Source organism: Arachis duranensis, chromosome 1 (genome assembly GCF_000817695.3).
Source record: "Arachis duranensis cultivar V14167 chromosome 1, aradu.V14167.gnm2.J7QH, whole genome shotgun sequence".
Taxonomy (NCBI): Eukaryota; Viridiplantae; Streptophyta; class Magnoliopsida; order Fabales; family Fabaceae; genus Arachis; species Arachis duranensis.
The window spans coordinates 29,532,427-29,558,185 of NC_029772.3; the positions used below are offsets into that span (position 1 = coordinate 29,532,427).

At 37.0% G+C, this 25,759-nt stretch overlaps 2 protein-coding genes and 1 non-coding gene across 3 annotated transcripts; all 3 read right to left on the bottom strand.

Annotated features, from left to right (window-relative positions):
* Positions 1–10,178: 10,178 nt before the first annotated feature.
* LOC107484225 (secreted RxLR effector protein 161-like) lies at positions 10,179–10,962 on the bottom strand. The gene is made up of 2 exons (XM_016104844.1): positions 10,785–10,962; positions 10,179–10,702 (listed from the first exon to the last, which is right to left on the bottom strand). Exons 1-2 carry the CDS (start codon positions 10,960–10,962, stop codon positions 10,179–10,181), a joined length of 702 nt encoding a protein of 233 aa, XP_015960330.1.
* Positions 10,963–11,431: 469 nt separating this feature from the next.
* Positions 11,432–11,504, bottom strand: TRNAK-CUU (transfer RNA lysine (anticodon CUU)). The gene has a single exon. It is a non-coding gene; the product is annotated as a tRNA-Lys (tRNA).
* Positions 11,505–14,096: 2,592 nt separating this feature from the next.
* On the bottom strand, positions 14,097–20,550 carry LOC107484006 (probable methyltransferase PMT14). Its single transcript, XM_016104616.3, has 7 exons — positions 20,362–20,550; positions 18,956–19,628; positions 18,128–18,338; positions 17,342–17,624; positions 16,200–16,586; positions 15,742–15,819; positions 14,097–14,704 (listed from the first exon to the last, which is right to left on the bottom strand). The coding sequence occupies exons 2-7, from the start codon at positions 19,598–19,600 to the stop codon at positions 14,467–14,469; spliced, it is 1,842 nt and encodes a 613-aa protein (XP_015960102.1). The 5' UTR covers positions 19,601–19,628; positions 20,362–20,550; the 3' UTR covers positions 14,097–14,466.
* Positions 20,551–25,759: the final 5,209 nt, after the last annotated feature.

The window sequence follows — 25,759 nt, forward strand, 5'->3', positions numbered from 1 at the left end:
TTGCGTTTTTCCTTTCGTCTATTTTGTGTTATGCATTTTTTCATGTTGGGGTTATTTTCTGGGTAGGAGTAGTGAGTTACTAGAGGGGTGAGAACCACTATTTTTGGGGTAGTTTTAGTTTGTGCTAGGTAGATTTATGTTTGCGTGATTTTCTCCCATATGGTTTTGGTGGCTTAATGGGGGTGCCCCTCTTCTTTTTAGGTATGGCCCGATGGAGGAGTGAGGGTGTTAGAGCTCCCGTGGTCCCGATCGGTGGTTTTTCCAGACGTATTACTAGGTGACCTTTGATTTTGGGGAACACCATCTCAGGTGAATGAGGCAAATCTCCAACGGCTCCGTGACCAAGGAAAGATCTGTGGGGGCGACGATGCAGGGCGTCAATATGAGCTCGAGCTCCCCGGGGCTGACAAGAAGGTTTCCTACATAAACCCTGACTCACCCCGTGTTACCGACTGGATGTGGGCGTACGGGTCAATGTTTACACGGCTGGGGGTGCATCTCCCATTTTTGGAGTTCATCCAGGCGCTGCTAAATCGTTGTTTCGTGGTGTTGTCTCATTTGCTCTCTAATAAATGGGCCGCCATTTGGAACTTCGAGTTAGTTTGCGAGTACTTGGAGCTTCCGGTGCAGGTTAATGTATTTTTATTTTACTTTTTGTGTCCCTTAGCGACCAAGGTGGGAAAGTACAAAAAGGGGTACGTGTCATTTAGGTCCCAGCCTAACCGATATATATTTGGCTTATTTGAGGATCCTTTCATGGGTTCAAGAGGGAGTACTTCAAGGTACATCCTGCTCGGGGCCACCATCTATCCTGGCTAACCCTGGAGGGCGAATGTCGGTTCACAACGTATTGGAATTTTGGAGCCGGGGCATCGTACCTGACGCGCGTTACTGATGAGCGGATAATTTATACCATTTTGGCATTGTTTTTATATAGTTTTTAGTATGATTTAGTATATTTTTATTAGTTTTTATTCAAAATTTATATTTCTGGAGTTTAATATGAGTTTGTATTTTTTTTCTGTGATTTCAGGTATTTTCTGGCTGAAATTGAGAGACTTGAGCAAAAATCTGATTCAGATGCTGACAAAGGACTACAGATGTTGTTGGATTCTGACCTTCTTGCACTCGAAGTGGATTTTATGGAGCTACAGAACTCCAAACGACGTGCTCTCAATTGCGTTGGAGAGTAGACATCCAGGGCTTTTTAGCAATATATAATAGTTCATACTTTGCATGAGTTTTGATGACGTAAACTGGCGTTCAAACGTCCCTTCTCTGCCCAATTCTGAAGTTAAACACCAGAAACACGTTACAAACCAGAGTTAAACACCCAAACTAACATAAAAGTTGGCGTTTAACTCCAAGGAAGATCTCTACACGTATAAAGCTCAATGCTCAGCCCAAGCACACACCAAGTGGGCCCGGAAGTGGATTTCTGCATCATTTACCTATTTCTGTAAATCTTTCTAGCTAGTTTCATTATAAATAGGACCTTTTACTATTGTATTTTTATCTTTTGGAACATTTTGGAATCTTGGGACCATTGTTCACGTTTTGGGAGGCTGGCATTCGGCCATGCCTACCCTATTTTTACTTATGTATTTTCAACGGTGGAGTTTCTACACACCATAGATTAAAGGTGTGGAGCTCTACTATTCCTTGAGTATTAATGCAATTACTACTGTTTTCTATTCAATTCATGCTTATTCTTATTCTAAGATATCTGCTTGCACTTCAACATGATGAATGTGATGATCTGTGACACTCATCACCATTCTCAATCTATGAACGCGTGCCTGACAATCATTTTTGTTCTACCTTAGATCGAGCGTATATCTCTTAGCCTTCATTCCGAAAGATCGGAGTCTTCGTGGTATAAGCTAGAATTATTGGCGGCCATTCCTGAGATCCGGAAAGTCTAAACCTTATGATCTGGGAAGGGATGACTGTGACGAGCTTTAAACTCACGAGTGTTGGGTGTAGTGACAGACGCAAAAGGATCACTGGATTCTATTCCAACATGATCGAGAACCGACAGATGATTAGCTGTGCAGTGATAGCGCATTTGGACCATTTTCACTGAGAGGACGTGAGGTAGCCATTGACAACGGTGAAACCCGAACATACAGCTTGCCATGGAAAGGAGTATGAAGGATTGGATTAAGGCAGTAGGAAAGCAGAGATTCAACAGGATTAATGCATCTATATGCACTTATCTGAAATTCTCACCAATGAATTACATAAGTATCTCTATCTTTATTTTATGTTTTATTTATCCTTTTAATTATTAAAACTCCATAACCATTTGAATCCGCCTGACTGAGATTTACAAGGTGACCATAGCTTGCTTCAAGCCGACAATCTCCGTGGGATCGACCCTTACTCACGTAAGGTTTATTACTTGGACGACCCAGTGCACTTGCTGGTTAGTTGTGCGAAGTTGTGAAAAAGAGTTAAGATTACAATTGTGCGTACCAAGTTGTTGGCGCCATTGTGTATCACAATTTTGTGCACCAGTTACTTATGAGACGCCTTCTACCAAAAACAAAGAAATTGTTGATGTCTTGTAGTCAATCTTTGGGGAGTGACCATTGAATTCCCGGGATGTCATGGGTGACCCAGAGACGTGCCGGACTTATATTGGTGTGTGTTGTCTGGAAGTTTATTGATATGTCCCTTCTTCCCAAATTTAAGACTTATGTTTCGCTTTGCTTTTTCTTTTTTCAGTCCAGATGGCCGGTGGGTTGAATCAGTTGGCAAGGTTGAAAGCCGCTATAGCTCAGGAAGCTGGTTCGGACGCTTCTCCCTCAGCTTCTCAATCCCGTCCTCAGGCGAATTCCCGAACCGTTGCTCAGGAGATAGTCACCGCTGGGCCTGATGAGGAGGTGGTCGTGGTTTCGGCTATTGAGGTGAGTCGAAAGCGGAGGAGGTCGGCGGATGGCAGTAGTGGTAAGAACTTGGAGGAGGAGGGACCGGTCCCGTCGGAGATGGATCAAAGTTTTGATGCTCTAACTTTTATTGACCAGTACCTCCTCCTGGGGTACCGAGGAGTATTTCCACGATGTAACATCACTCGTCAAGCAAGATTGACATATCGAGCTCTTCTCCCCACTGCCGTTATCATCCGCTAGGCAGAGCTGGTATTGGCTCAGGTGGGTCTCTTGGACAGCAAGCTTCGCCAATCTCAGAAGGAGGTCAGGAAGCTAAAAGAGGAGTTGGAGGCGGTGAAGACGGCTCGGCTAAAGGCAATGAAGGATGTCGAGGATGCTGGTACCGAGCTTCTCTGTTTTTCTGAGATTAAAACTTCTCTCCTCACTCAGCTTGCTAGTGAGCGCAAGTGCTCCTCCGATGCTGAATCCAAGGCTACCGTGGTGCTGTTTGAGGTGGAGGCTTTGTGGGCTGAGGTGGCAAAGTTGAAGAAGGAGAAGAGGGAGCTACTGGAAGATGTTAAGGATGCGATCTCGACTGTCGAGGAGACGATGAGGGCCCAAGCCCTGGTCCTTGCTCCGGGTGTAGACGTCTTCGTGATGGGGTGTTCAAGACCATCAGAGATGGCCAGATCGTAGATTTAGAGCGAATTTTCTTAAAATTTCTAAGTTTGTAGGCTGTTTTCTCGGCATAACACTTTGTTTTTTAATCCATTTGTGACTTTGCTTGTTTATTATTACGGGGATATTTGGGCCATTTTACTCGTATTGTCATGAATATCTTGAGGTCTCTCGGTGGACCGTTTGTAAGTAATGGGCCTTTTGGTGGGCCGTGTTAGTTTTATTTATGTTGTAGATATCTGTATTTTGTTTGGTCTCAAGGGTGATCAGTCCCCAGGGAAAGCCGCATTTAGTTCGTGCCATCAGATAAGCAATACTTTTAAAAAAGGAATTAGCTTTATTTAAAGTTGGTCCTCATTAAAACTTTCTGATGTAGGTAGGAAAGAGTACCCGATAAGAGTAAATGTGCAAAAATAGTAATAATTTAAATAAAAGGAAAACAAAGCAAAGTAAGAGACATCTTAAACAACTTTGGTCTCATAGCTTGAGATGTTGTTCCTACATATAGTAATGCCGTAAGTTGGTGGCATTTCAAGATCTCAGTCTCGTCTAATCGTTCGAGCTTGTAGGCTCCTTTTTTTATTACCGTCTTGATTTGGTAGGGGCCCTCCCAGTTGGGTGTGAGCTTTCTTTCTTCGGGAATGGGGAGACCAATATCGTTTCGTCACAAGACGAGGTTCCTTGGTCTGAAGTCCCATCGTATCATGCCGTGATTGTACCTTAGGGTTATTCTCTATTTTAGGGCTATGCTACTAACATAGTCTGCGAGGTCTCGCTCTGCTTTTTCATCGTTCTTCCCACAGTTCTACATTGATTGGGGTCCCCAGCTTCTACCAGGATGACAACTTCTACGCAGTATGTTAATCGAAAGGGGGTTTCTCTGGTCGAAGTTTGGGGGAGGTCCGGTACGACCATAGGACGGATCCGAGTTCGTCGGCTCGGAGTTCTTTGGCTTCGTCGAGCCACTTCTTGAGGTCTTTCAATATTATCTTGTTGGCCGCTTCTACTTGCCCGTTGATCTCCAGATATTCTACCGAGCTGAACTATTGGGAGATGCCGAGTCCTTCTAGAAATTCTCTGAATCGCTTGTTTGCGAATTGGGTTCTTTTGTCTGAGATTATGATATCGCGGATCCCAAATCGAGTTATGACGTGTCTCCGAAAAAACTTCCGGCATTGGTGGCCATGATGGAGGCCAAGGGCTCGGCTTCGACTCACTTAGTGTAGTAGCCGATGGAAACAATGAGGTACCGGAGCTGCCCGGGAGCCGTGAAAAAAGGCCCAACGAGGTTGATTCCCCAGGTTTCGAAAGGTCAATCTGCCGCTATGACACTGAGCTGATGCGGGGTGGCCTTGTGGAAATCGGCGTGGATTTGGCACTTATCACAGGTTTTGACTAGTTAGAGGGAGTCCTTAATAATGGAAGGCCAAAAGTATCATGCTTGGATAACCTTTTGGGCCAGGGTCTTCCCACTTACATGGTGGCTGTAGCATCCCTCGTGGATTTCTGGAAGTATGTAGTCCGTGTCACCGGGTTCTATGCACTTGAGGAGGGGATGTGAGAGTTCGCGTTTGCATAATTACCCTATTATTGTGGTGTAGTTCACAGCTTCCCACTTCAAGCGTTTTGCTTCCTTGGAATCTTCGGGTAATATTCTGTTCATGAGGTATTGGAGAATTGGGAAGGTCCAAGAGTATTGGCTCGTGACCGGGAGGTCGACCAAGGTCATGACTAAGACGGACGGTGTTTTGATAACCTCTTGAATTAGTAACCGATTTCCTGGGACTGGTGATTATCCAGAGTTAATTCCATTTAGTCATCTCGAACATCGGGAGAAAGTCAAATAGGCATAGTCAGTCTTATAACAAGAACAACTAACAACTCTAAATCTCCAATCAATATCGAACATCAAAGACTCTTGTATCACTAACCACGATATGACAATTATAAGAGCAAACTCAATTAGTCAACCTCTAATGACGAGATAAGTCAATCAGGCTTAATCAATCTCAATCCATAGGTCTTTCTCATTAATGGAAATGAGATTAATTAAAATATCCAAATTGTCAATCAACTGAGACATTAGTGGAATCAAGGTTATCTAAGTTACTCAATTCCAAGCCAAGAGTGTAGAAATCTACCCTAAAACTAAGAGAGACATTTTTACAAACTCTTGGAAGGCATAAAATAAAAGCATGGTAAAATTACAATAATAATAAAATCTAAAGCTACCAAATGCTAGATAACAATAAGAACAACTCAATTAAACATCAACAAACATAAAAACGTCAAATGGATTTAATAGAAATCAAAAGTAACAAGAGTCATGAAACAAAAAGTGGCACAAATGAGAAATCAACAAGAAAACTAAGAGAATCAAGGCAATTAAAAAAAGAAAGATAAAGGAAACTAAATCAAAACAAGCATCAAAACATAAATCTAAGAGGAACTAACTTAATTTACCCTAATTCTAGAGAGAAGAAAGAGCTTCTCTCTCTAGAAAATAACCTAAAACATATTACTAAACTAGACCTAATTGTTCTCTCCTTGTTCCCTCTTAAATTTTGCTTTAAATACTTCAGAAATGAGTTGAATTTGGGCTTCAGAGGGTCTAGAAATCGTCAGCCACGTTTTTTTTTAAGTGAATCACGTGCTTCGTGTCATGTGTACACATGAGGCATGTGTACGCATGGCCATGAATTCTTCCAAAATCTCATTTTTTTAGGAATTCTCCACTTTGCATGCTTTTTCTTCACTTCTTCAATCCAATATTTTCCTTCTAAGCTACAATCACTTAACAAACACATCAAAACATTAAATGAGATTAAAGTAAATTAAATTTGGAAAATTAAGATCCTAAAACGCATGTTTTCACTCTTAAGCACAATTTAGGAAGAATTCACAAAACCATGCTATTTTAGTAAATAAATGTAAGAAAAATTGATAAATCCCACTCGTGTCAATACAAGATAAACTATAAAAACTGTGGTTTATCAGCCGTTGGTCAGACAAAGACTAGCGACCGAGTTTGTGAGTCCGTTGATGCACCACTATTTGTGGTACGTCTTGTGCTTAATTGAGTGGATTTTATCCACTAATCTCACATTTATTCACAGAATCCGCATTTTTTACACTTTCCTTCCTGATTTTGTCCTATGATTAAAAACATGCTTCTTTGGCCTTTAATTCACTATTTTTAATCCTCTCTTATTATCATTCGATGCCTTGATATGTGTGTTAAGTACTTTCAAAGATTACAGGGTAGGAATGGCTTAGAGGATGGAAAGGAAGCATGCAAAAGTAGAAGGAATACAAGAAACTGAAGGAATTGCTAAGTTGTCCAGTCTGACCTCTTTGCACTCAATCAACCATAACTTGAGCTACAGAGGTACAAATGAGGCGGTTTCAGTTGCGTTAGAAAGCTAAGATCCGGGGCTTCACAACAATATATAAATTGTCATAGTTGCCTGGCTGTTGGGTGATACGCACGCGTGAAGCACGCGTACACGTGGATTGTGCCGCAGACAAGTGACGCGTACGTGTGGGTGACGCGTACGCGTGACAGAGCCGCGACCTGTATGTATCAAAAATTTCTCCCAGCAATTTTTGGGCTATTTTTGACCCATTTTTTGGCCCAAAAAACACAGATTAGAGGCTACAGAGTGGAGAAATCAATTCATTCATCATACACTTTACATTCACACAAATTTTAGGTTTTAGATGTAGTTTTTAGAGAGAGAGAGAGAGAGAGCCTCTCTCCTCTCTCTAGGTTTTAGGATTTAGGATTTCTCTTCTACTCTTATTGATTACTCATTGTTACTACTTTAGTCTGTGAACTTTTGATGCTAGATTCAATTTTCATATTAATGCAATTGATTGTTTGTATTTTATTTTTCCCTATTATTTTTCTATGTTTTTATGTTATGCCTTCCAAGTACTTGAAAAAATGCTTAGAAGGATGTTAGAGTAGGATTTTATGTTCTTGGCTTTGGTTGAGTAATTGGTAACACTTGAGTTATCAAACTCCTTTGTTGATTAGTAATCGAAAGTTGCTGATTAATTTGGATCCCTCTAAAGCTAGTCTTTCCTTAGGAGTTGACTAGGACTTGAGGAATCAAATTGATTAGTCCACTTGACTTTCCTCCATAGTTAGAGGTTAACTAAGTGGGAGCAACGGGAAATTCTCATCGCAATTGATAAGGATAACTAGGATAGGATTTCCAGTTCTCATATCGTGCTAAGAGCCTTTATTAGTTGTCGGTTTATTTAATTGCCATTTACTGTTTCTTGTTCTCTTATCCAAAACCCCCGAAACATATTTTTCCATAACCAATTATAAGCACACTTCCCTGCAATTCCTTGAGAGATGACTCGAGGTTTAAATACTTCAGTTATCAATTTTATTAGGGGTTTGTTACTTGTGACAACAAAGTTTTTGTACGAAAGGATTCTTTGTTGGTTTAGAAGCTATACTTGCAACGACAGCTTATTTGTGAAATTCTAGACTACGCAAGAATTCGTTCATCATCCGTCGACCGTCAGGCACTCATCGTTGAACCTGTCGAGGTATTTCCTCATGGATTTGTTTTCTATTTGGGGATTCTGAGTAGGCTGATGTGATATTTTGCTTTGGTGATCCTGGTGGTGAACTGGACTATAAAATTCCTAGAGACATTGTCAAAACTGGCTATAGAGCCGTTGAGGATGGCGTTAAACCATTTGATTATAGGGCCGGCTAGGGTTACCGGGAAAGCCCTGCATCGAACCTCATTGGCAGCCCCTTTCAGGTTGGCCTCGAAGGCCGTTAGGTGTTCATGGAGATCTTTGGTCCCATCGTATTTCATATTAGTGGGCTTGTCAAAGCCCTTCGAGAGTTTGGATCTCAGAATTTTCTCCGTGAATGGGGTGGCTCCCATTATCACATGATTGCTTCGTGCTCGCTTGGCCTCCCGACAATGCCTTCTGTTGTCCTTGTTGCGCTGGCGTTCCGAGTCTCTGGAAACGCTGTGCTCGTGTCGCTTGTTGTGTCGTCATTCAGATGACCTATTGTTCCTGGTTTCACGATGCGATCGGGTCCTAGAGGTTGCTTGGCTTGCGCGTTCGGGATGGTATTGCTCCTTAAAAGTAACTCGACCCTCAAGATTTTGCACTCTACGACAAAGCTCTTGGATTATTTGGATTGTTTTTCTCCTAGGTCGTCGGGCGCTCGGGCTTTAGTGGGCGGCCGGTTGCCTTTCTTTGGTTGCTGCCGGTTCGAGGTCAGTAGGTGGTGCACGGTGCTGGTAATCCTCCCGTGGGTGGGGGGAAGGCTATCCCAAAGGTCGAGTGTTGGGCTTTGCGGGTTTGAGTTGTGATGGTGGCTTGAGGATTGCTCCTCGAGGTTTTCCGTCATGCCGCTATGACTTAGTAGTCCCTACAGACGGCACAAATGTACTAGATGTCTCTGGTACAGGTTGTGAGATAGATTAGGAACTTGCGAGTCGAGGCGGTCATCGAATTATATGACTGGAGCAATAGGGTTGGTACCTGCAAAGACACTCTGACATTTAAGTCAGAATGGATCTGAGAGGTATAAGGTGTGTAGAATGAGTGATGTATTGAGAGGCCTCTGGCTCCCCTTTATATAGCTGGTGGTAGTTATTTCATCTTATCTTATCTGGCTAAAATAAGGGAGGTATTTGAATTTGAATGTTGGTTAGGGATTATAGGGCCGATTTAGATCGTCAAATCTCGGGTAACCGGGTTAGAGACTGTTCTGGTGTGGGACTCAGGAACCAAATCCGTAACAAAAATCAAGAAATCAAAAATGGTTTTAATGCTTTTTCCAACCTTTACTATTGCCAACAACCTGGATCCTACACATACAAATATTTTAATAAGACTTTAATGTATTAAATTTTTATGTAATTAATAAGACTTTTATAATGTTTTTTATGCAATTAATAAGACTTTTAATTTAGTCGATAGATAAATCAAATATTTTTGTTGATACTACTATAGATGATTAGATTTGTATGATGTATTATTTTTTGCACTAGAGGGAATATAATCTTATTTTTACTGTGGAACGAAGTAATTAGGCATGATGTTCAATAGTCTGGAAGAATTAAAATGGAATTTTCTTACATATGCAATTTAGGTTAGAAATCCTATTTAGCTTCTTCACATTATATGATATTACTGTTAGAAATAAGAGACCAAGTTGAATAAAGTATTTTTGTGTATTATTCAGTGTAATAAAAAATACAATATATAAGGGATATTTATAGGTGTTAGATGAATCAAAGTAATAAATGTATAGAATCCTATATTAATATACAGATATGCTATATAAATATAAACGATACTAATTGATCTAAATTGATTCTAATGATTCTCTAACATTCCCCCTCAAACTCAAGTGGGAGCTAAAGATACCATCTTGAATTTGGATAACAAAGTCCGGAAATGAGTCGGGTGATGAGCTTTCGTGAAGAAATCAGCAGTCTGATCCAGTGTTCCAACAGCAATGAGACAAACAGCATTATAGTAAGGATACGTTGCCGAACAAAGTGACAATTAATCTTAATGTATTTGGTGCGTTCATGAAACACATCATTATGGGCAATCTGAATAGCATTGCGGTTATCACAAAAAAACATCAGTAGGGAATGACCGAGGAGCACCCAGATCTTCGAGAAGCCAACGAACCGAGATAAGCTCAGCAGTGGTATCTGCGAGGGCACGGTACTCAACTTCTGTGCTTGAGCGAGCAGTGAGCGTTTGCTTCTTGGCACGCCAAGAAATGAGAGCGTCACCAAGAAACAAACAGTAACCAGTAGTAGAACAACGATCAGTGGGATCACCAGCCCAATCAGCATCGGAGTATGTCTCAAGAGATAAAGAGGAATGGGTAAAAAAATAAAGGCCATGAAATAGAGTGCCTTTGATGTAGCGAAGAATGCGAAGAACTGACACATAATGAGTAGTGCGAGGAGCTGACAAGAACTGGCTAAGTACACGAACTGGATAGGCGATGTCTGGTCGGGTGACAGTCAAGTAGACGAGACCTCCAACTAACTGTCGATAGAGAGTCGAATTATCCAAAATAGTGCCATCCAGAGGGGTAAATTGAACATTAGGCTCAAGAGGAGTAGTCTCAGTGCGACTATCTGTAATCCCAGCACGAGCAAGAAGATTTGAAACATACTTAGCCTGAGAAAGATAGATGACCAAGAAAATAACTGAGAGAACCAAGATCTTTCATCTCAAAGATACGGTGAAGTGAGGCCTTCAGATCAGAGATACCATCAATATCATCTCCAGTAATGATCATGTCATCAACATACAAAAGTAGAAAAACAACTCCACGCTCGCTTTTACGAATGAAAAGGGCATTCTTATGAGGGCTAGAAGTAAAACCAAGACGCATATAGTAGTGCTGAATTTGTCAAACCATTCACGAGAAGCTTGCTTAAGTCCACAAAATGCCTTGCGAACCATGTTAGAAACAAGAGACCAAGTTGAAGAAAGTGTGATAAAAAGTACAATATACAAGAGGTATTTATAGGTGTTTAATGAATTAAAGTAATAAAGACATAGAATCCTATAATTAATATACAGATATGCTATATAAATATAAACGATACTAATTGATTTAAATTAATTCTAATGATTCTCTAACCATTACTATAGAGTATATGTTCCATTATTCATGATAACTATTATTCATATATATTCTTCCATTATTATGGGGTTGTGACAAGAACCCTTAGATGCACTTAAAGAGGCATTATTCATGAAAACGAAACGAATTTTGTAGAAAGCAAAAATGGTGTGGATGAGGCATCCCATTAGCATGGACAATAACCTTTTGTTTCATAATAATTAAAAATTATTTACGCCCACCGTGGGGCTCGAACCCACGACCACAAGATTAAGAGCCTTGCGCTCTACCAACTGAGCTAGACGGGCTTGTTATTAACTCAACTTTCAATGATATTAATTTCTTTTTGGATTACTTTCCTGATTGTTGGGTGAATAGTCTTATTCATATTCCACGTAACTTCAGATATATTCGGAGAAAAAAGGATCATGCTTTACAGAGTCTTATTAATTACTCCAAAGGGAAAATTTATAAACGTGGCAACTGGGAACCATATAATTCGCATTAAAAGAAGAATGTTGAATTGTTGACTTTAAAATTACTATATGTGTACCACATCATCATATATTCAGCTGAATTGACAGATACTAATAATCTTGAATTCGATTGAGACGATGAACTAATTTCAAATATAATAAAACTATGATAGAACGAGAAAAAAAATAAAGAATATTGTACTTTATATTTTTTATAAAAAATTTATAAAAATAAAGTTAAATATATATAAAGGAGGGTAGAATTCTTGAGGTAATTGGTACTCTTCAGTTGCTGACCGAAATAAACATATTAGGAACGGAGGAGGATATGGGGAGTAACTATAATTTGTTTTATATTAAATAGGTACACAATTAAAATCAAAGCACTAATACATGTTTGGTATTGTAATAAAGTTGCTAAACCATGAACGCAATGAAGTCACTTCCCTAACCATAACAATATATAATGTGACCTTGACTAGGCATGAAATTATGTCAACTTTCAAATGCGCCACAACTAGACCTTGTGTTGTCAGCACCTAATCCCTATGCTTAGCTTAAACCTACATTCCTAATCTGCTGCTTGTAGTAAAATTTAGAGCACATAGAATAAGATAATGTTTCGAAGGTTATGAAAATCAAACTAATTGCTGAATTGATGATTAAAGGTTCTAAAAATCAAATCATTGATGAAATTAGAAGTTTAAAAATTTAAAAGTTATAATTAAAATTTAACCGAAATTAAATTTGATACATTAAAACAGTATATTTATATATAAAATATATTTTTTCAATAAAAAAACTTTCTAATCAATTAACTGCAAAAAAAAAAATCATATCAATTTAACTGGTTTATTAACTTTTTTGACAAATATTTTTTATTTTTGGTTGATTCAGTCACAACCATTTTTTTTGCCATGATCAGACCAATTTGGTGACCAATTTTCAGTTTAATCTGATTTGGTCCAGCTCAAAACCATGGCATTTTCAAACGGATATGCATGTTCACAAGTTGATGATATTTTAGAACAAAGATTTTTTTAGAGGTCTGCTACACATACAAGCCTTTTTGGCTTACAAGCTATACAAGTTGTTCCAAGTTCAAGAAAAAAACATGCGCCCCTTCAATAACACGTTCACTCTTCGTCTTCTTTCTCAATCAAAACGCAACTTGTTAAAAAAAAACACGCGCCCCTTCTACAACACGTTTACTCTTTCTCTTCCTCGATCAAAATGCAAATCATCAAGATTCAAGGGACATTCGAAACAAACTACTACGATTCTGCAGAAACGTTCCAACTCCTCGCGAAGAGTAGAAGAAATCAAGAAGAAAAGATACAAATCTCCATCAAAAATCACGAGAAAAAAGGAAGAAACATTATTCAAGGTACTGTTTTACTGTTCTTCTAAGTTTTTTTAAAAAAAAGAAATATACTGTCTCCCCCTGTTTTGGGTATATTTCTTAAATTCTTTGGGTGTATTTCTGTCTCCCCCTGTTTTGGGTGTATTTCTTAAATTCTTTGGGTGTATTTCTGTAATCCTTTCTGTAATCGTTTGGGTGTATTTCTGAAATTCTATTATCTTCAAAACAATTTCAAAACTTGATTTCAGAAACCATGAAAATCGAAAAACGCACGAAGGAGATCCAACAAATTTGGTAAGAAACTCGAAAAAAGAAACGAAATCTTTTAAAAAATAAAAGTTATATATTTGTGCATTAATTGATTTGAATTAATTTAAAATTCTGTTAAAATAAAATTCTGTTAAAAGGCACGTAACATAAACAGCACATTTAGGCTTAGTTTGGTAAAGCTTTTACTTTTTAAAAGTAGCTTATAAAAGTTAACTTTTAAAAGATGGCTTTTTAAAAGTTGTAGCATTTATGTTTGGTAAATCAAATCAAAAACAACTTTTAATAAACATAAGTAACATCAATTGTGTTTGGTAAAATAGCTTTTAAAATTTAAAAATACTATAATAGACATAAATGCAAACATTAAATTTGAAAATTAGTTAACATATGAGGTTATATTAGACTTTTAAATTTTGAAAAGCACAAGCCAGCTTTGAAAGCTCCCTCCTAGGTGCTTTCAAAAGCACCCCTAACTTTTAAAAGCCGCAAGCACAAGCACTTGAGCTTTTTAATTTACCAAACGCAAAATGACGTGCTTGTGCTTTTTAAAAGCACAAGCACCTCCTGAAAAAGCTTTACCAAACCCAGCCTTAATAGGTGGGTTTCGTTCAAACTTGTAAATGCAAAACACTTGTACGTAGAGATTAATCTTTTTTTTTAAACTTCAAAAGTAAAAGAAAAAGAACGAGCGAAAAATAGGAAGAAATTTATTTTAAATTTTTAACCTTCAAGCCTCTCTCCTTTGCCTTTCTTGTTTTTCCCCTCTAATATCTCAACTCACAAACACACTCTTAAAACCGAAAAACGAATAGTGGGATTTCAATGCTTCAATATTCCTTCACCATGATTATTCAACAGAATATCCTTAGATTAAATTATCTTGGTAGCCGAACTTGTGCTAATCTATATCTAAATAAACTTAATAAGACTAGTTAAGACCTATTTTATCTACACTTGTATAAGGCAGGCGTAGAATAAGCTTACATAACCAATCTTTTGCTTTTACTTTGCACTATAACAATTTCTATTTTTTTTCCCTCTTTTTCTTTTACCCTTTTCTTTTTGCACTATTCCTTAATGGCTCTGAAACCTTGATGGTTGCTGCATGCTGAGATCTGAGAGACAAGTTTCACTTTCATACCCCAAAAAAATGCAATGGTTTTATTCCTCACTGGAGGTGCTGTTATTGCTGCTGGAAACCCAGTATTCTTTAACAGCAACCAATATCTTCTCAGGCACAAGAGGGCCATCCTCGTGATCCACCATTTTGGCTTCCCATCTCATCCCCCCAACAATTTTCTTGACCTTGTTCAGGACATCGACTTCGTCTCTGATGATGACGACTCCTTCGGGTCTTAGGATTCGGTCCATTTCAATAAGGATGTCTTCCAGGTTGCACCTGTTCAAACAACTCATCAACATTTAAAAATAAAAAGTAGAGATAAGGATAACCCTAAACCCTAAACACTAAAGGACTATTAAGGTTTGTCATCAACTTAATGGGATTATTATGATTTATGAAACATGGTTAACATGTTCAAAGGATTAACATATCCCAAACTAAAAGTAAAATATGTCCAAATTATGCTTTTAAAGATTTAAAACCCATATATTGGGCCTCCTGCAAAAGCCTGAAGCTTGGAATAGGTTGGTCCGTGATAAATGTTTTAGCTCGTGGCAAATTGGCAATTAACAGGAGGAGCCTATTTAGCTTTTTTCACATGGACTAGGCCTTGTGAATTGTGATGCATTTCAAATAATGGAATTTGGGCTCACCTAAAATGAGTGATGCAATTTAAGATCCTAAGGCCTGTTTGGTTTGAGAATTCGTTTTCTATTTTCAGCATTTTATGAAGAAAAAAATAACTAAAAGCAATAAAATCTTGTTTTCTATTTTCATTTTTTTTTACAAAATCCTAAAATAGAAAACAATGAAAACACAAACTTAACAGGTCCTAAGGGTGGGTTTGTGAGTTGGAATTTTCGAGGGAAAGGTAAGGAGGAAAGGAAGACTAGTGCTAAATTTTGAATTTTTACTCCCCTTCCCTCCATTATACTAACTCAGAAACAACCCCCTAAAGCGCATCCTCGTAACTACCAACAAGGCCTTTGAGGACAGCGCAGATGGCATTTGACAGTGCCTTGTGATAGGTATACCCGGGAAGTATGGTGAAACGTATTTAACAAGTGCACAATCTAAACATTTTACCAACAATTTAGAAATCCCCAATTTTTGAGAAACTACTGCATTGAATTACTGTTGCAAGACCCCAAAAGAAGAAAAAAAGTATTTATAAGTAACATCTAGAAAAGGGACTTGAGTTTGCATTATATGCCAAGAAACTTGAATAAGAGCTTGTTTCTACTTTCAATGAGATATAATCTTAGAATCCACATACTATGACTATGCACATGGAAGAGGAGGAAGAAACTTACGAGTCCTGGTACATGCTAAATAAACCATTTGCATGAATGAGATCATATGTCCTGGGGTATGTAGAAAAGCCTTCACACCTGAAGAAAGAAGAAAACTGACATTAAATAATGCATAGTCATAGTGCATAACTTGCTTCAACTAATAAACTGATTAGCAAAATTCATAGCATGTTCAATTATCTGTAGCCGTCATATGAAATACAATACAGCGACATACCATTATTTGAAGAAACAGTACCAATATCTATTTTCAAGTGGTTCCAGAATATGGAGAAGAACAATATGCTAATTTGAAGCTCATTTTGCCTTGCAGTGGTCAAATGAATAATCATACAAAAACCCACCATGAAATGTCGAGATAAATAATTTTTGAAGTATAGGGAAGACAACTTGCATGGAAAAATTCACATGAAATAAGAATACTTGCAGGAGTATTAAGAGAACTTTTAGAAACTTACCAGTCATGGTAAATGCCAATCAGACCTCTCTCGTAAATAACACCTAAGGTGTTCTTAGCACTCGTGGGCACAACATTCATAACCCAGGATTTTGGTGATTCAAGTGCAGCTGCAAATCCTCCAAGCTCTGCATTCATGTCCATCACATTTCGATATCTGGTAGTGCCAATCAACTTGTTCATTCTTTTGTAAGCATTAACATGCTTTTTCCATAATTTGTTGTCCTCTTCATAAGATTCAGCTGTAACATCGGGAACAATGCCCTTAGCTATTCGAGGAGGGACAGCATAAAGCCTAGCGGGAAACTTCTTCAATTCACCTCCAGCAACTTCACTTTTGCTGGATACCTCAGGGAAAGGGGTCTGACAGCCCTCCATCTTTTTGTACCTATACATAAACACACCAACCCCATCCAAATGAAAAATAATCAGAATATAAACAACAGATCTAATATGTCTACACATTAATAAACATCTATATAATATCAACAATTTAAAAGCATAGAGAAACTAAATCCTACACAATACAATTGCAAATTAATATTGAATATTGGATGCACTCATAATCAATGCCTCAAAAATGAAATCCTACATAATTTCAACAATCAAGCTAATACTTTGGTTTATGTACTCAGGCTCTCTGAAAATAACTTGCAAAGTATTTCTCTCTTGTGTGGAAATCAATTTTACTAAGTTATCCAATGAAGGTGTTTGTTAATGAGTGTCCTCACTTCTAAGGGTTCTCTTTAAAGAACAATAAACAGAAGAATTTTTATAGAAATTTAAAATCTTTGAAGTTTCTAATGCACTGAATGCATCAAAATCTTCAAAAAATTTCCACTTTTGACTTCTTAAAGATTGCCCTAAGGAGATTCATTAACAAAACCATAATATTTAATACCCAACAATGCAGGTATGTTCTCAATCTAAATTAAGCCTAGATCATCTCATGGGACATTTGATATTATAGAGTTTGCAGTGAAATTATTTCTGAAAACATAGATCATAATGTATCATAACAATAAATAGAACTAGATAAACAAGTGAAATTCTGTTCAATCATCAAAATTACTTGAACTATATTTGAAGATTATAAGTATATTGCATATCCGAATGAAGTACATGAAGATAAACAGGACATACCAAACATCATCAGCATTATCTGAATCACATAAGTTGGGAGACTTTCTTAGGCAGGATTTAGCATTTATCTTTTTCCTCCAGATAGCAATATCACCCTTTTCATACTTCTTTTCCCAGCAAAGACTTTCAGCTAACTCCTCAATATTTCTCTGCTCTGCCTTGACGTCCTCCTTAGACCGCTTCCATGTCTGATAGTATGTTTTCCAATTAATTGGAGGCCCAGATAAAACCCAGTATCCACCAGGCCTCAGGACTCGATCAACTTCCATTAGATACATGCCCGCTGTATTCATTTAACGGGTGCAGAGTCAAAAACTTAATGCCTATAAGAATGTTTCATTCAGATTTATAGCCACTTTTCTTTCCTAAACTTCCCCTTCTGATTGCTGGATGGCATACAATTCTTAATCTAATGTTTCAAATCTATATGTAAATGCAACCTTATTAACATAATATTTTAGGGATTTCAATGTTTAAATAAGATGAAGATCTTAATAATTTAAAATTCTAGACTTTTGGTGATAACAGCTGGGGTAAGATTCTAAGAACTTACAGAAGTAAATGATTTATTTGTCAATAAGGCATTCTGCTTCATAACCTTTTGGCAAGAAATTGCAATGACCCATATTAGCCAAAACGGTATTCAATAACTCAAATCTTGTAGTACTTGCACTTTTTTTTTTTTGGAATTTCAGGTGTGTGTATCATAATATAATATATATAAGAGAAGGCTGATAATAGTTATAACTCTTATCATTCTTATTGACAATGAAATTCAGCACTAACCATTTGAAGTCCATGGTATTAGACATCGAGAACACTGAGCCATGTCAAAAGCTCTTGCAGGGTATGGAAGATGGATGGTACCAAGAACACCAATAACAGCTGGAACTCCTCGTTCTAGTGCAAACTGAACTTGTGCTTCATGGTTGTCCTTTGGGGCAAAGGACATAGTGAGCACGTTCCTCTTTAACATGTAGGCTCCCCAGCTAGCAACCTGCATAATTGTTCATACTTTATATTGGTATGGAAAATTATGACTCAATTTGAAGGTATCTTAAACTGAGAATAAGTAAACTGCTCCATAAGTAACAAAGAAATGACAATTCATTCTAGGCAACCTCAAAACACACACAAAACACGAGAAATCCAATCTGCAATATTGTAATAGACAAAAAAGCATTGAACGTAGGAGGTCAACATTAATTCGCAAACCAAACAGTAGCCAACTGAATCAATTTTAAGATATATGATAGGATTCTCAAAGGACCAGTAGGTATGACGGAGCAAAAAGCTACCTGAGAACCATTAGTAAACACTTATGACCTAACAGGAAAAGAAAAGATGGTCCTGTAGCTCAGCATTCTGAGTCCAATTTGAAATCCTTAAACAGGATATCTTTTATGCTGTATGATATTCAATTCAATAGTAAAGAAACATGGACATGGACAGACATAATGTTTATCTTCTAAATGTGTTAGTATGTAAATAAGTAGATGTTATTACAAAAGTTATCAGCTAAAGCAGAACGAAACTGAGTAAATCAGCATGCTTAGCCATATATTTAAAAGTAAATTTTCATATGAGCAGGGATTTTTAGACATCAAAACTTACTCCACAGCCAGTGTCCAGTGCTGTTCTGATAGAACCATCTTTAATTGGAATAACTGATGCAAGTTCATCAATATATGCATCTGCTCCTTGAGGGAACATGGTCCCTCCGCCAGGAAATTTAAACACATTTCCCTGAAATTGCACCCAATTTTGAACAGCCTTCTCCACTGTCAAGCTCTTGTAAGGAACATTGGCATAGTAGGCAAAATCCCGGCTCTTAGGCCAAGGAAAAGGAGTCGTGTAACCATTAGGGGCCGGAATGAGGCAACGCAGTTTTTCATCTTCAGGGGGACAATGCCTTTCCCTATATATCATATTTTCTCTTGGGAATGTCATTGCTCGGTCTTGCTCTTGGCAAGGTGTATAATCAGTATATTTAACATCACATGCCTTGATCTTTTTAGCTTTTGGTTCAGCCGGTTCAATAATTTCTACATCATTGTGATGAGATTCAAAACTCAACTCAGGCATAATGTTGCAGTCTGACATCAGGTTATTCACTTTCAAGGCAAGGTTATCCCCCTTTCCTGACCCGCTCCTTTGCCATGCTCCCAAAAGGTAAAAGAAACAGCAAAGGGCGAGAACAGCAAATATTGACAACGGCCTTCGCCCTCTTTGGCCTGGTGCATTATTCTTATTCGCCATTATTTGGCAGCCAGTATTCTCTCAAAACCTATACCAATTCACACGGAGATCAATAAGTGGCAAGTTACAGTAGACCATCAGAAATCAAGCAAACTTCCAAAATTAGACCAACACATATCTAAGCATAAAGCATTTAAATCTTAATTTTTATTTATTAAAAGAAAAAGAAGAGAGAGTATTTGGAACAGTTTGACTAGTTTAAACTTGATTTAGAAAATATATAAAATAGCAGTGTGGGTGTGGCATGGTAATACCTCATATTCCCCAATATAATGCAAACGAAAGGGAAATAAGCTTAAATACCTTTCAGTTACATCAACCCTTTAAGTTGTTTCACCTTCATACAGAACACAAGTGGATCTAATGTGTAATTGCTTTTCATTTTTCTAACACTATTGATTTTTCGTATTACATTCCAACAAACACCCTAATCTATCTAATCTTTTTTTTTCCTGGATCAACTAAAGATCTGCAATTAAACCCACTTAAAAAGTATCGAAAGAAACTTAGCTTTACATTTTAAAAACATAAAAAATAATGGAAGTTGAGAGTGGAAAAGTGAAATGGAACTGCGAAGAAAACAAGAAGGTAGGCAAATAAATCGGGATCCTTCAGCAGTAACGTAATTGGAATACCAATTAGAAACAGAGGGAAACAACGTTAGCAATTAAGCTTTCATGCAAACAAATAAATAAAGAGAGCGTTCAAAGAAAATGCATGTGTGATCCCAAAACGAAGAGACAAAGGTTCAAGTTGCTAACCTTTCTTTCCCCTTCACCTTAATAGATAGATCTCTCCACTGATCTAAACGAGAGAGAGAGAGAGAGAGAGAGAGAGAGAGAGAGAGAGGTGAGTGTGGAGCAGCAAGGTGTGTATTTGAGAGCGTAGGAAAGATTGGAAAGCGACAAGGTGAAAAGGGGGAACAGAAGAGGACCTTTGACAGTTGGACTTGATCATTTCATTTAAGACTACACATTCTATCTACTTTCTATCCCTCTTTCGTTAAAATTTCATTATTGTATCCGCCGACAGGGTCCTAGGTAACTTTTTTTTTTCTTTGGTTAATTATTGATTTTTATAGTTTTATAAAATTTTTAATAAGGTTTTTGTATTTTGTTTTAATTGAGATTTTGTATTAATTTTTTTTAATTGGATCTTTATATTTTTTTTATTTAGGTTCATGCATTGATTTTTTTTTAGTTGGGTCTTTATAAAATTAAGTCAATTACTGTCAAGAGAGATCTAATTGAAAAAAAAATTAGTGCAGGAACCCAATTAAAAGAAAAAAAAGTATAGGGACCTAATTAAAAATTTCGTAAAACTATAGAGACTAACAAAGTAATTAAACCTTTTTTTCCAACTTTTTTTTTATTATGAGTAAACTACTATTTCTACCTATAAAGTTGAAAACGTTGGCATATTTACCTATAAAAGATTAAAATTACCATTTGTACCCATAAAAGATTGACTTTCGCAAGCAAAATTACTCAAACCCTAGATAATTATAAAAAATCCCCAAACAACCCTTAGTGGTCATCCTCTTCAATTCTTCATCTAAGCTGTGAACCAACACTGCTGCAATACCATCCCTCTTTCTGTCTTTCTCTCCCCCCCTCTTCGCACGTTTCTCCTTCCTCTTCTTTTCCTATTGATGTTTCTCTCTTCTCTGTCGTTCTTCTCTCTCTTTTGTGCATTAATGGTAGTTTCTCCTTTTGCCATGGCGTGCTCCATATTCTCCTCCCCTCCTCTTCTTCTTCTTCTTCTTCTTCGGGAGGTTTCTGACTTTAGGAAGTAGCAATTTTGAATCCTCTATTTTCTGCAACACCAACTTCTTAGCGTTGAGTTCCTTCCTTTTCCAAATGTCGTATCTTCGTCTTCTCCTTCTCTTGGCATCGCTACTCTCTTCTCCTCCTAGCGATGTGTCTTCGTCATCTCCTCCCAGTGTCACCAAAATCAAATTAGTGCTCTGTGTTATTTGCAACGAAAATGGTGATCTAAAATTTGAGAAATTATCAATTTTTGGTGAATGTTCTAAGAAATTAGGGTTTTATTTTGAATCTGTGCATGTTCTATTCTTCAATTTGATATGAGTTTGCTTTTTTTGTGATTTTGAAGAGGATAGTGGCTGGGCTATATTGATGTTCAAGAGATGAGAGAGAAAAAGTGAGTGAGTGAGTGATAGAGAGAGAGAGAGTAGGAAGGGAGATGATGCTACGGTAGTGGTGATTTAGGTGCTGCAGATAGTGAGTGAGGGTGCCTGTGTAAGAGAAGAGAAGGGGTAGTTTGGGGATTTTATGTAATTATTTAGGATTTGGGTAATTTTGCTTGCAAAAGTCAATCTTTTATGGGTACAAATGGTAATTTTAATCTTTTATGGGTAAATATGTCAGTGTTTTTAATTTTTATGTGTAGAAATGGTAGTTTACTCTTTTATTATTATTCTCTTTAACACAGTATTTGGTTCAAGGGAATATGAGAAAAAAGAAAATATAGGAAAAGAAAATTGGTGGAAAATCAAATTTTTTTTCAGTTTGGATCACCAAAGAAAATTAAGAGAAAATGAAAAAATAGAGTGAGATATAACCAAAATTTTTCTCTTTCCCCATGAAATGAAAATAGATGAAAAATGAACAAATAATGATACAATTATATATTTGCCCTTTACTTAACAGAAAAATCAAAATTTTCCATTTCACTTCCTTTAAAATCTGAAAACTGATCTCTTGTCTTCTTTCCATTTTTACTGTAATCAGCGCCACCGATGTCTTATTCTCATTGTCCACAACGCCATCACAGCATTATCATCGTCGTCATAGGTCCATCGCAACTACAGCTCTTCTTCCTCAAGACAAAGGTGAATTTTTCCGTCATTCTCGTCATTTCTCCCAAATTAGATAATTCCTTTGAATCGATGCTTTGCTTCTTCAGCTGAAGTTGTACAAGTTTTCTATTCATTTTCTGTTTTTTGTAATTATGGATTCTTTTTTAATTTGAGTTGATTTAGACGGATTATCGTAGGAAGTGGTAATGCAAGCCCATTTTTGTTATTTAGAATGAAACTTTTGCGTTTCCTTTTAGTTAGTTTATTATTTTTAACGTGTGTGAGAGATGTCTGTGTTAAGATTAATTCATGCTGTAACTATTTTTGGGTGCAAAAAGTAATTTTTTTTTAATGATGTGAAATATGACAAATTGATAACTGTTGTGTATAATGCTACAGTGGTTGTTCTAGACAAATTTGCTATTAGTTATAATGATATAATATTTTAAACTGTGAATTGTGATCAACTAGTGATTTATAGCCTTACTTTTATCAAATGAGAAATGAAAATTACATCACAGCAATAATAGCTATTATTTTATCATTTTCTCCTTTTGCTTTCTCTCACTTAGTACAAGTAAAAATTGAGTACACTGCTGCAAGTAGAAATCGAGTACACTACTTAATACAAGTAAAAATCGATCATGTGTTAACATCTTTAATTAGAAAAAAACTTTCTTTTTGAGGTAAATGTATACAGATGACTTAAGCTATGTAGAATTGATTTTTTTTTAAAATAAGCGTATGCTAATGATTTTGACAATGAAAAATTACCTTTTTTAAAATTGTTATGTGGTGATAAAATAGTACTCTCCTAGAATCTTGGTCATTGTTACTCTTTTAGTATTTTATTATATGCTTATAAGAATTGTATATAGTTTTTTGTCGCATGTAGTAAAAAAGAAATGTTTATACAAATGTCGCATGGTGTTTTGTTTAATTTGGTCTATACTTAGATAACAAAACATAAGAAGAAGAATTTCAAATTGTCCTTGCAGCAAACTAAAGTGAACTACTTTAGAAAAAAGATAAAACTATTGAAATTGTTTGTCTGAACAAAAAGAAAAGTGAGAAAGCTAATGATATTTATGTATCTAAAATTCAGAGTTAAATTCTATTATTTGAGGGAACATCTATTGAGAAAGAATGTCTCTTCTTTCAAAGATTTTGGTGTTTCTTCCTCTCCAAATTGATCAGAGAATCACCGCTATTAGCGTCATGTCATTCTTCCTTTTACGGGTGGAAACAAGTCAGGTCAGGCCAGGTTTTGCTCTTAACAGGCTTGGCTTGTCATGTAGTTAATTGGCTTGAGCCTGACCTGCAGCCTGCTATAGGCTCTTTATAAAGTACTAGGCCTAGCCTGTTATTCAGTCTGGCCTGGCCTGAAGCCTATTAAAAGGCATGACATATTTTTTTAACAAAAATAAAAATATTATTTAAAAAATTATTTTTTAATAAAAATTTTATATGTAAAATGTCATATTTAATATTTATAAGAATTTTTAATCTTTTAAAGTATATAAAATATACAAAAATATTTATAATAAAATATAATAATTTTAAAATATTTTATAATTTTTTTAATAATAAAAATTTATTTATATATTTAATTATGTTTTAACAGGCCCAGGCAGGTCTGACAAGCTAATAAAGCTAATTAGTGAGCTTGGATCTGGCCTATTAACATATTAAGGCTTTTAAAAGAGGTTAAGTCTGTGCCTCTTTTATAATAGGCCATGCCAAGTCAGGCCAAACACAGGTTAGGCTGCAGGCCCCTGACAGGCCGCCTGACCTTTTTCCATCCCTACTTCCTTTGCAGTCGTTGTTTTGCATGCTCTTCAAATTCCGACCACCATTGCCAAGATTCCTGGTGGTTGCTCGCCATTGTCGCTGCATCAAGATGAGAGAGTTGCCAGTCTGATTCGCCACGAGACTGAGAAGCAACTAGTGAAGAATCGTCTCTCCCGCTTCTTCACACTTAGGGCACACGTCTTCTACATTCTGAAATTACCATGGATGCACTGCTGAATTGGGATCCCATTGTAGAGTAGCTTCCAAATGAAGGTCAAACCTTTGGAAGACAACAAAAGTCCCAGACCAGGTTCCAAATAGTTTTTTGGTTGCAAATTTTAGGCATCTGATCAATTGGAGGATGAAAAAAACAGAGTGCTATTCGGTACCCAAAAACTACAAAGTAATGCCTTGATTTTTCTTTTGCCCAGATAATCATGTCTTCACCTTCTTTAATTTCTGTCTACATGATGCTATTTGCTATCTCTGGATTGAAGTTTGATTGATTAGTTGTGTATCCCATGTTCTGTTCTGTGTAATTAACTAATTTACTCCCATCAAGTTCGGGTTTGCAATGTGTTGTTGGTAGACTGAAATAGGTTTGTGCTCTCTGATCCAGGAGTTTTCAAAAATTTTACTGAGCTTTCTCTACCTATCTGTCATAGTAAACCTTTTTTAAGAACCTTTCTACCCTCTAGCAAGCTTGATGAGCGGATAATTTATACGCTTTTTGGCATTATTTTTAGGTAGTTTTAGTAGGATCTAGCTACTTTTAGGGATGTTTTCATTAGTTTTTATGCTAAATTCACATTTTTGGACTTTACTATGAGTTTGTGTGTTTTTCTATGATTTCAGGTAATTTCTAGCTGAAATTGAGGGACCTGAGCAAAACTCTGATAAAAGGCTGACAAAGGACTGCTGATGCTATTGGATTCTGACCTCCCTGCACTAAAAATCAATTTTCTGGAGCTACAGAACTCCAAATGATGCGCTCTTAACGGCGTTGAAAAGTAGACATTTAGAGCTTTCCAGAAATATATAATAGTTTATACTTTATTCGTGATTAGATGATGTAAACTGGCGCTCAACGCCAGTTCCATGCTGCATTCTGGAGTCAAACGCCAGAAACACGTCACGAACCAGAGTTGAACGCCAAAAACACGTTACAACTTGGCGTTCAACTCCAAAAGAAGCCTTAACTCATGTAAAGATCAAGCTTAGCCCAAGCACACACCAAGTGGGCCCCGGAAGTAGATTTCTGCATCAATTACTTACTTCTGTAAATCCTAGTAGCTAGTTTAGTATAAATAAAACTTTTTACTAGTGTATTAGTAGTCTTTTTTTGGGGAATATAGTCTTGGATTGTATTTTTTTATCTTTTGATCACGTTTGGGGGTTGGCCTTTTGGCCATGTCTGAACCTTCATCACTTATGTATTTTCAACGGTGGAGTTTCTACACACCATAGATTAAGGGTGTGGAGCTCTACTGTACCTTGAGTTTCAATGCAATTACTACTATTTTCTATTCAATTTCGCTTGTTCTTAT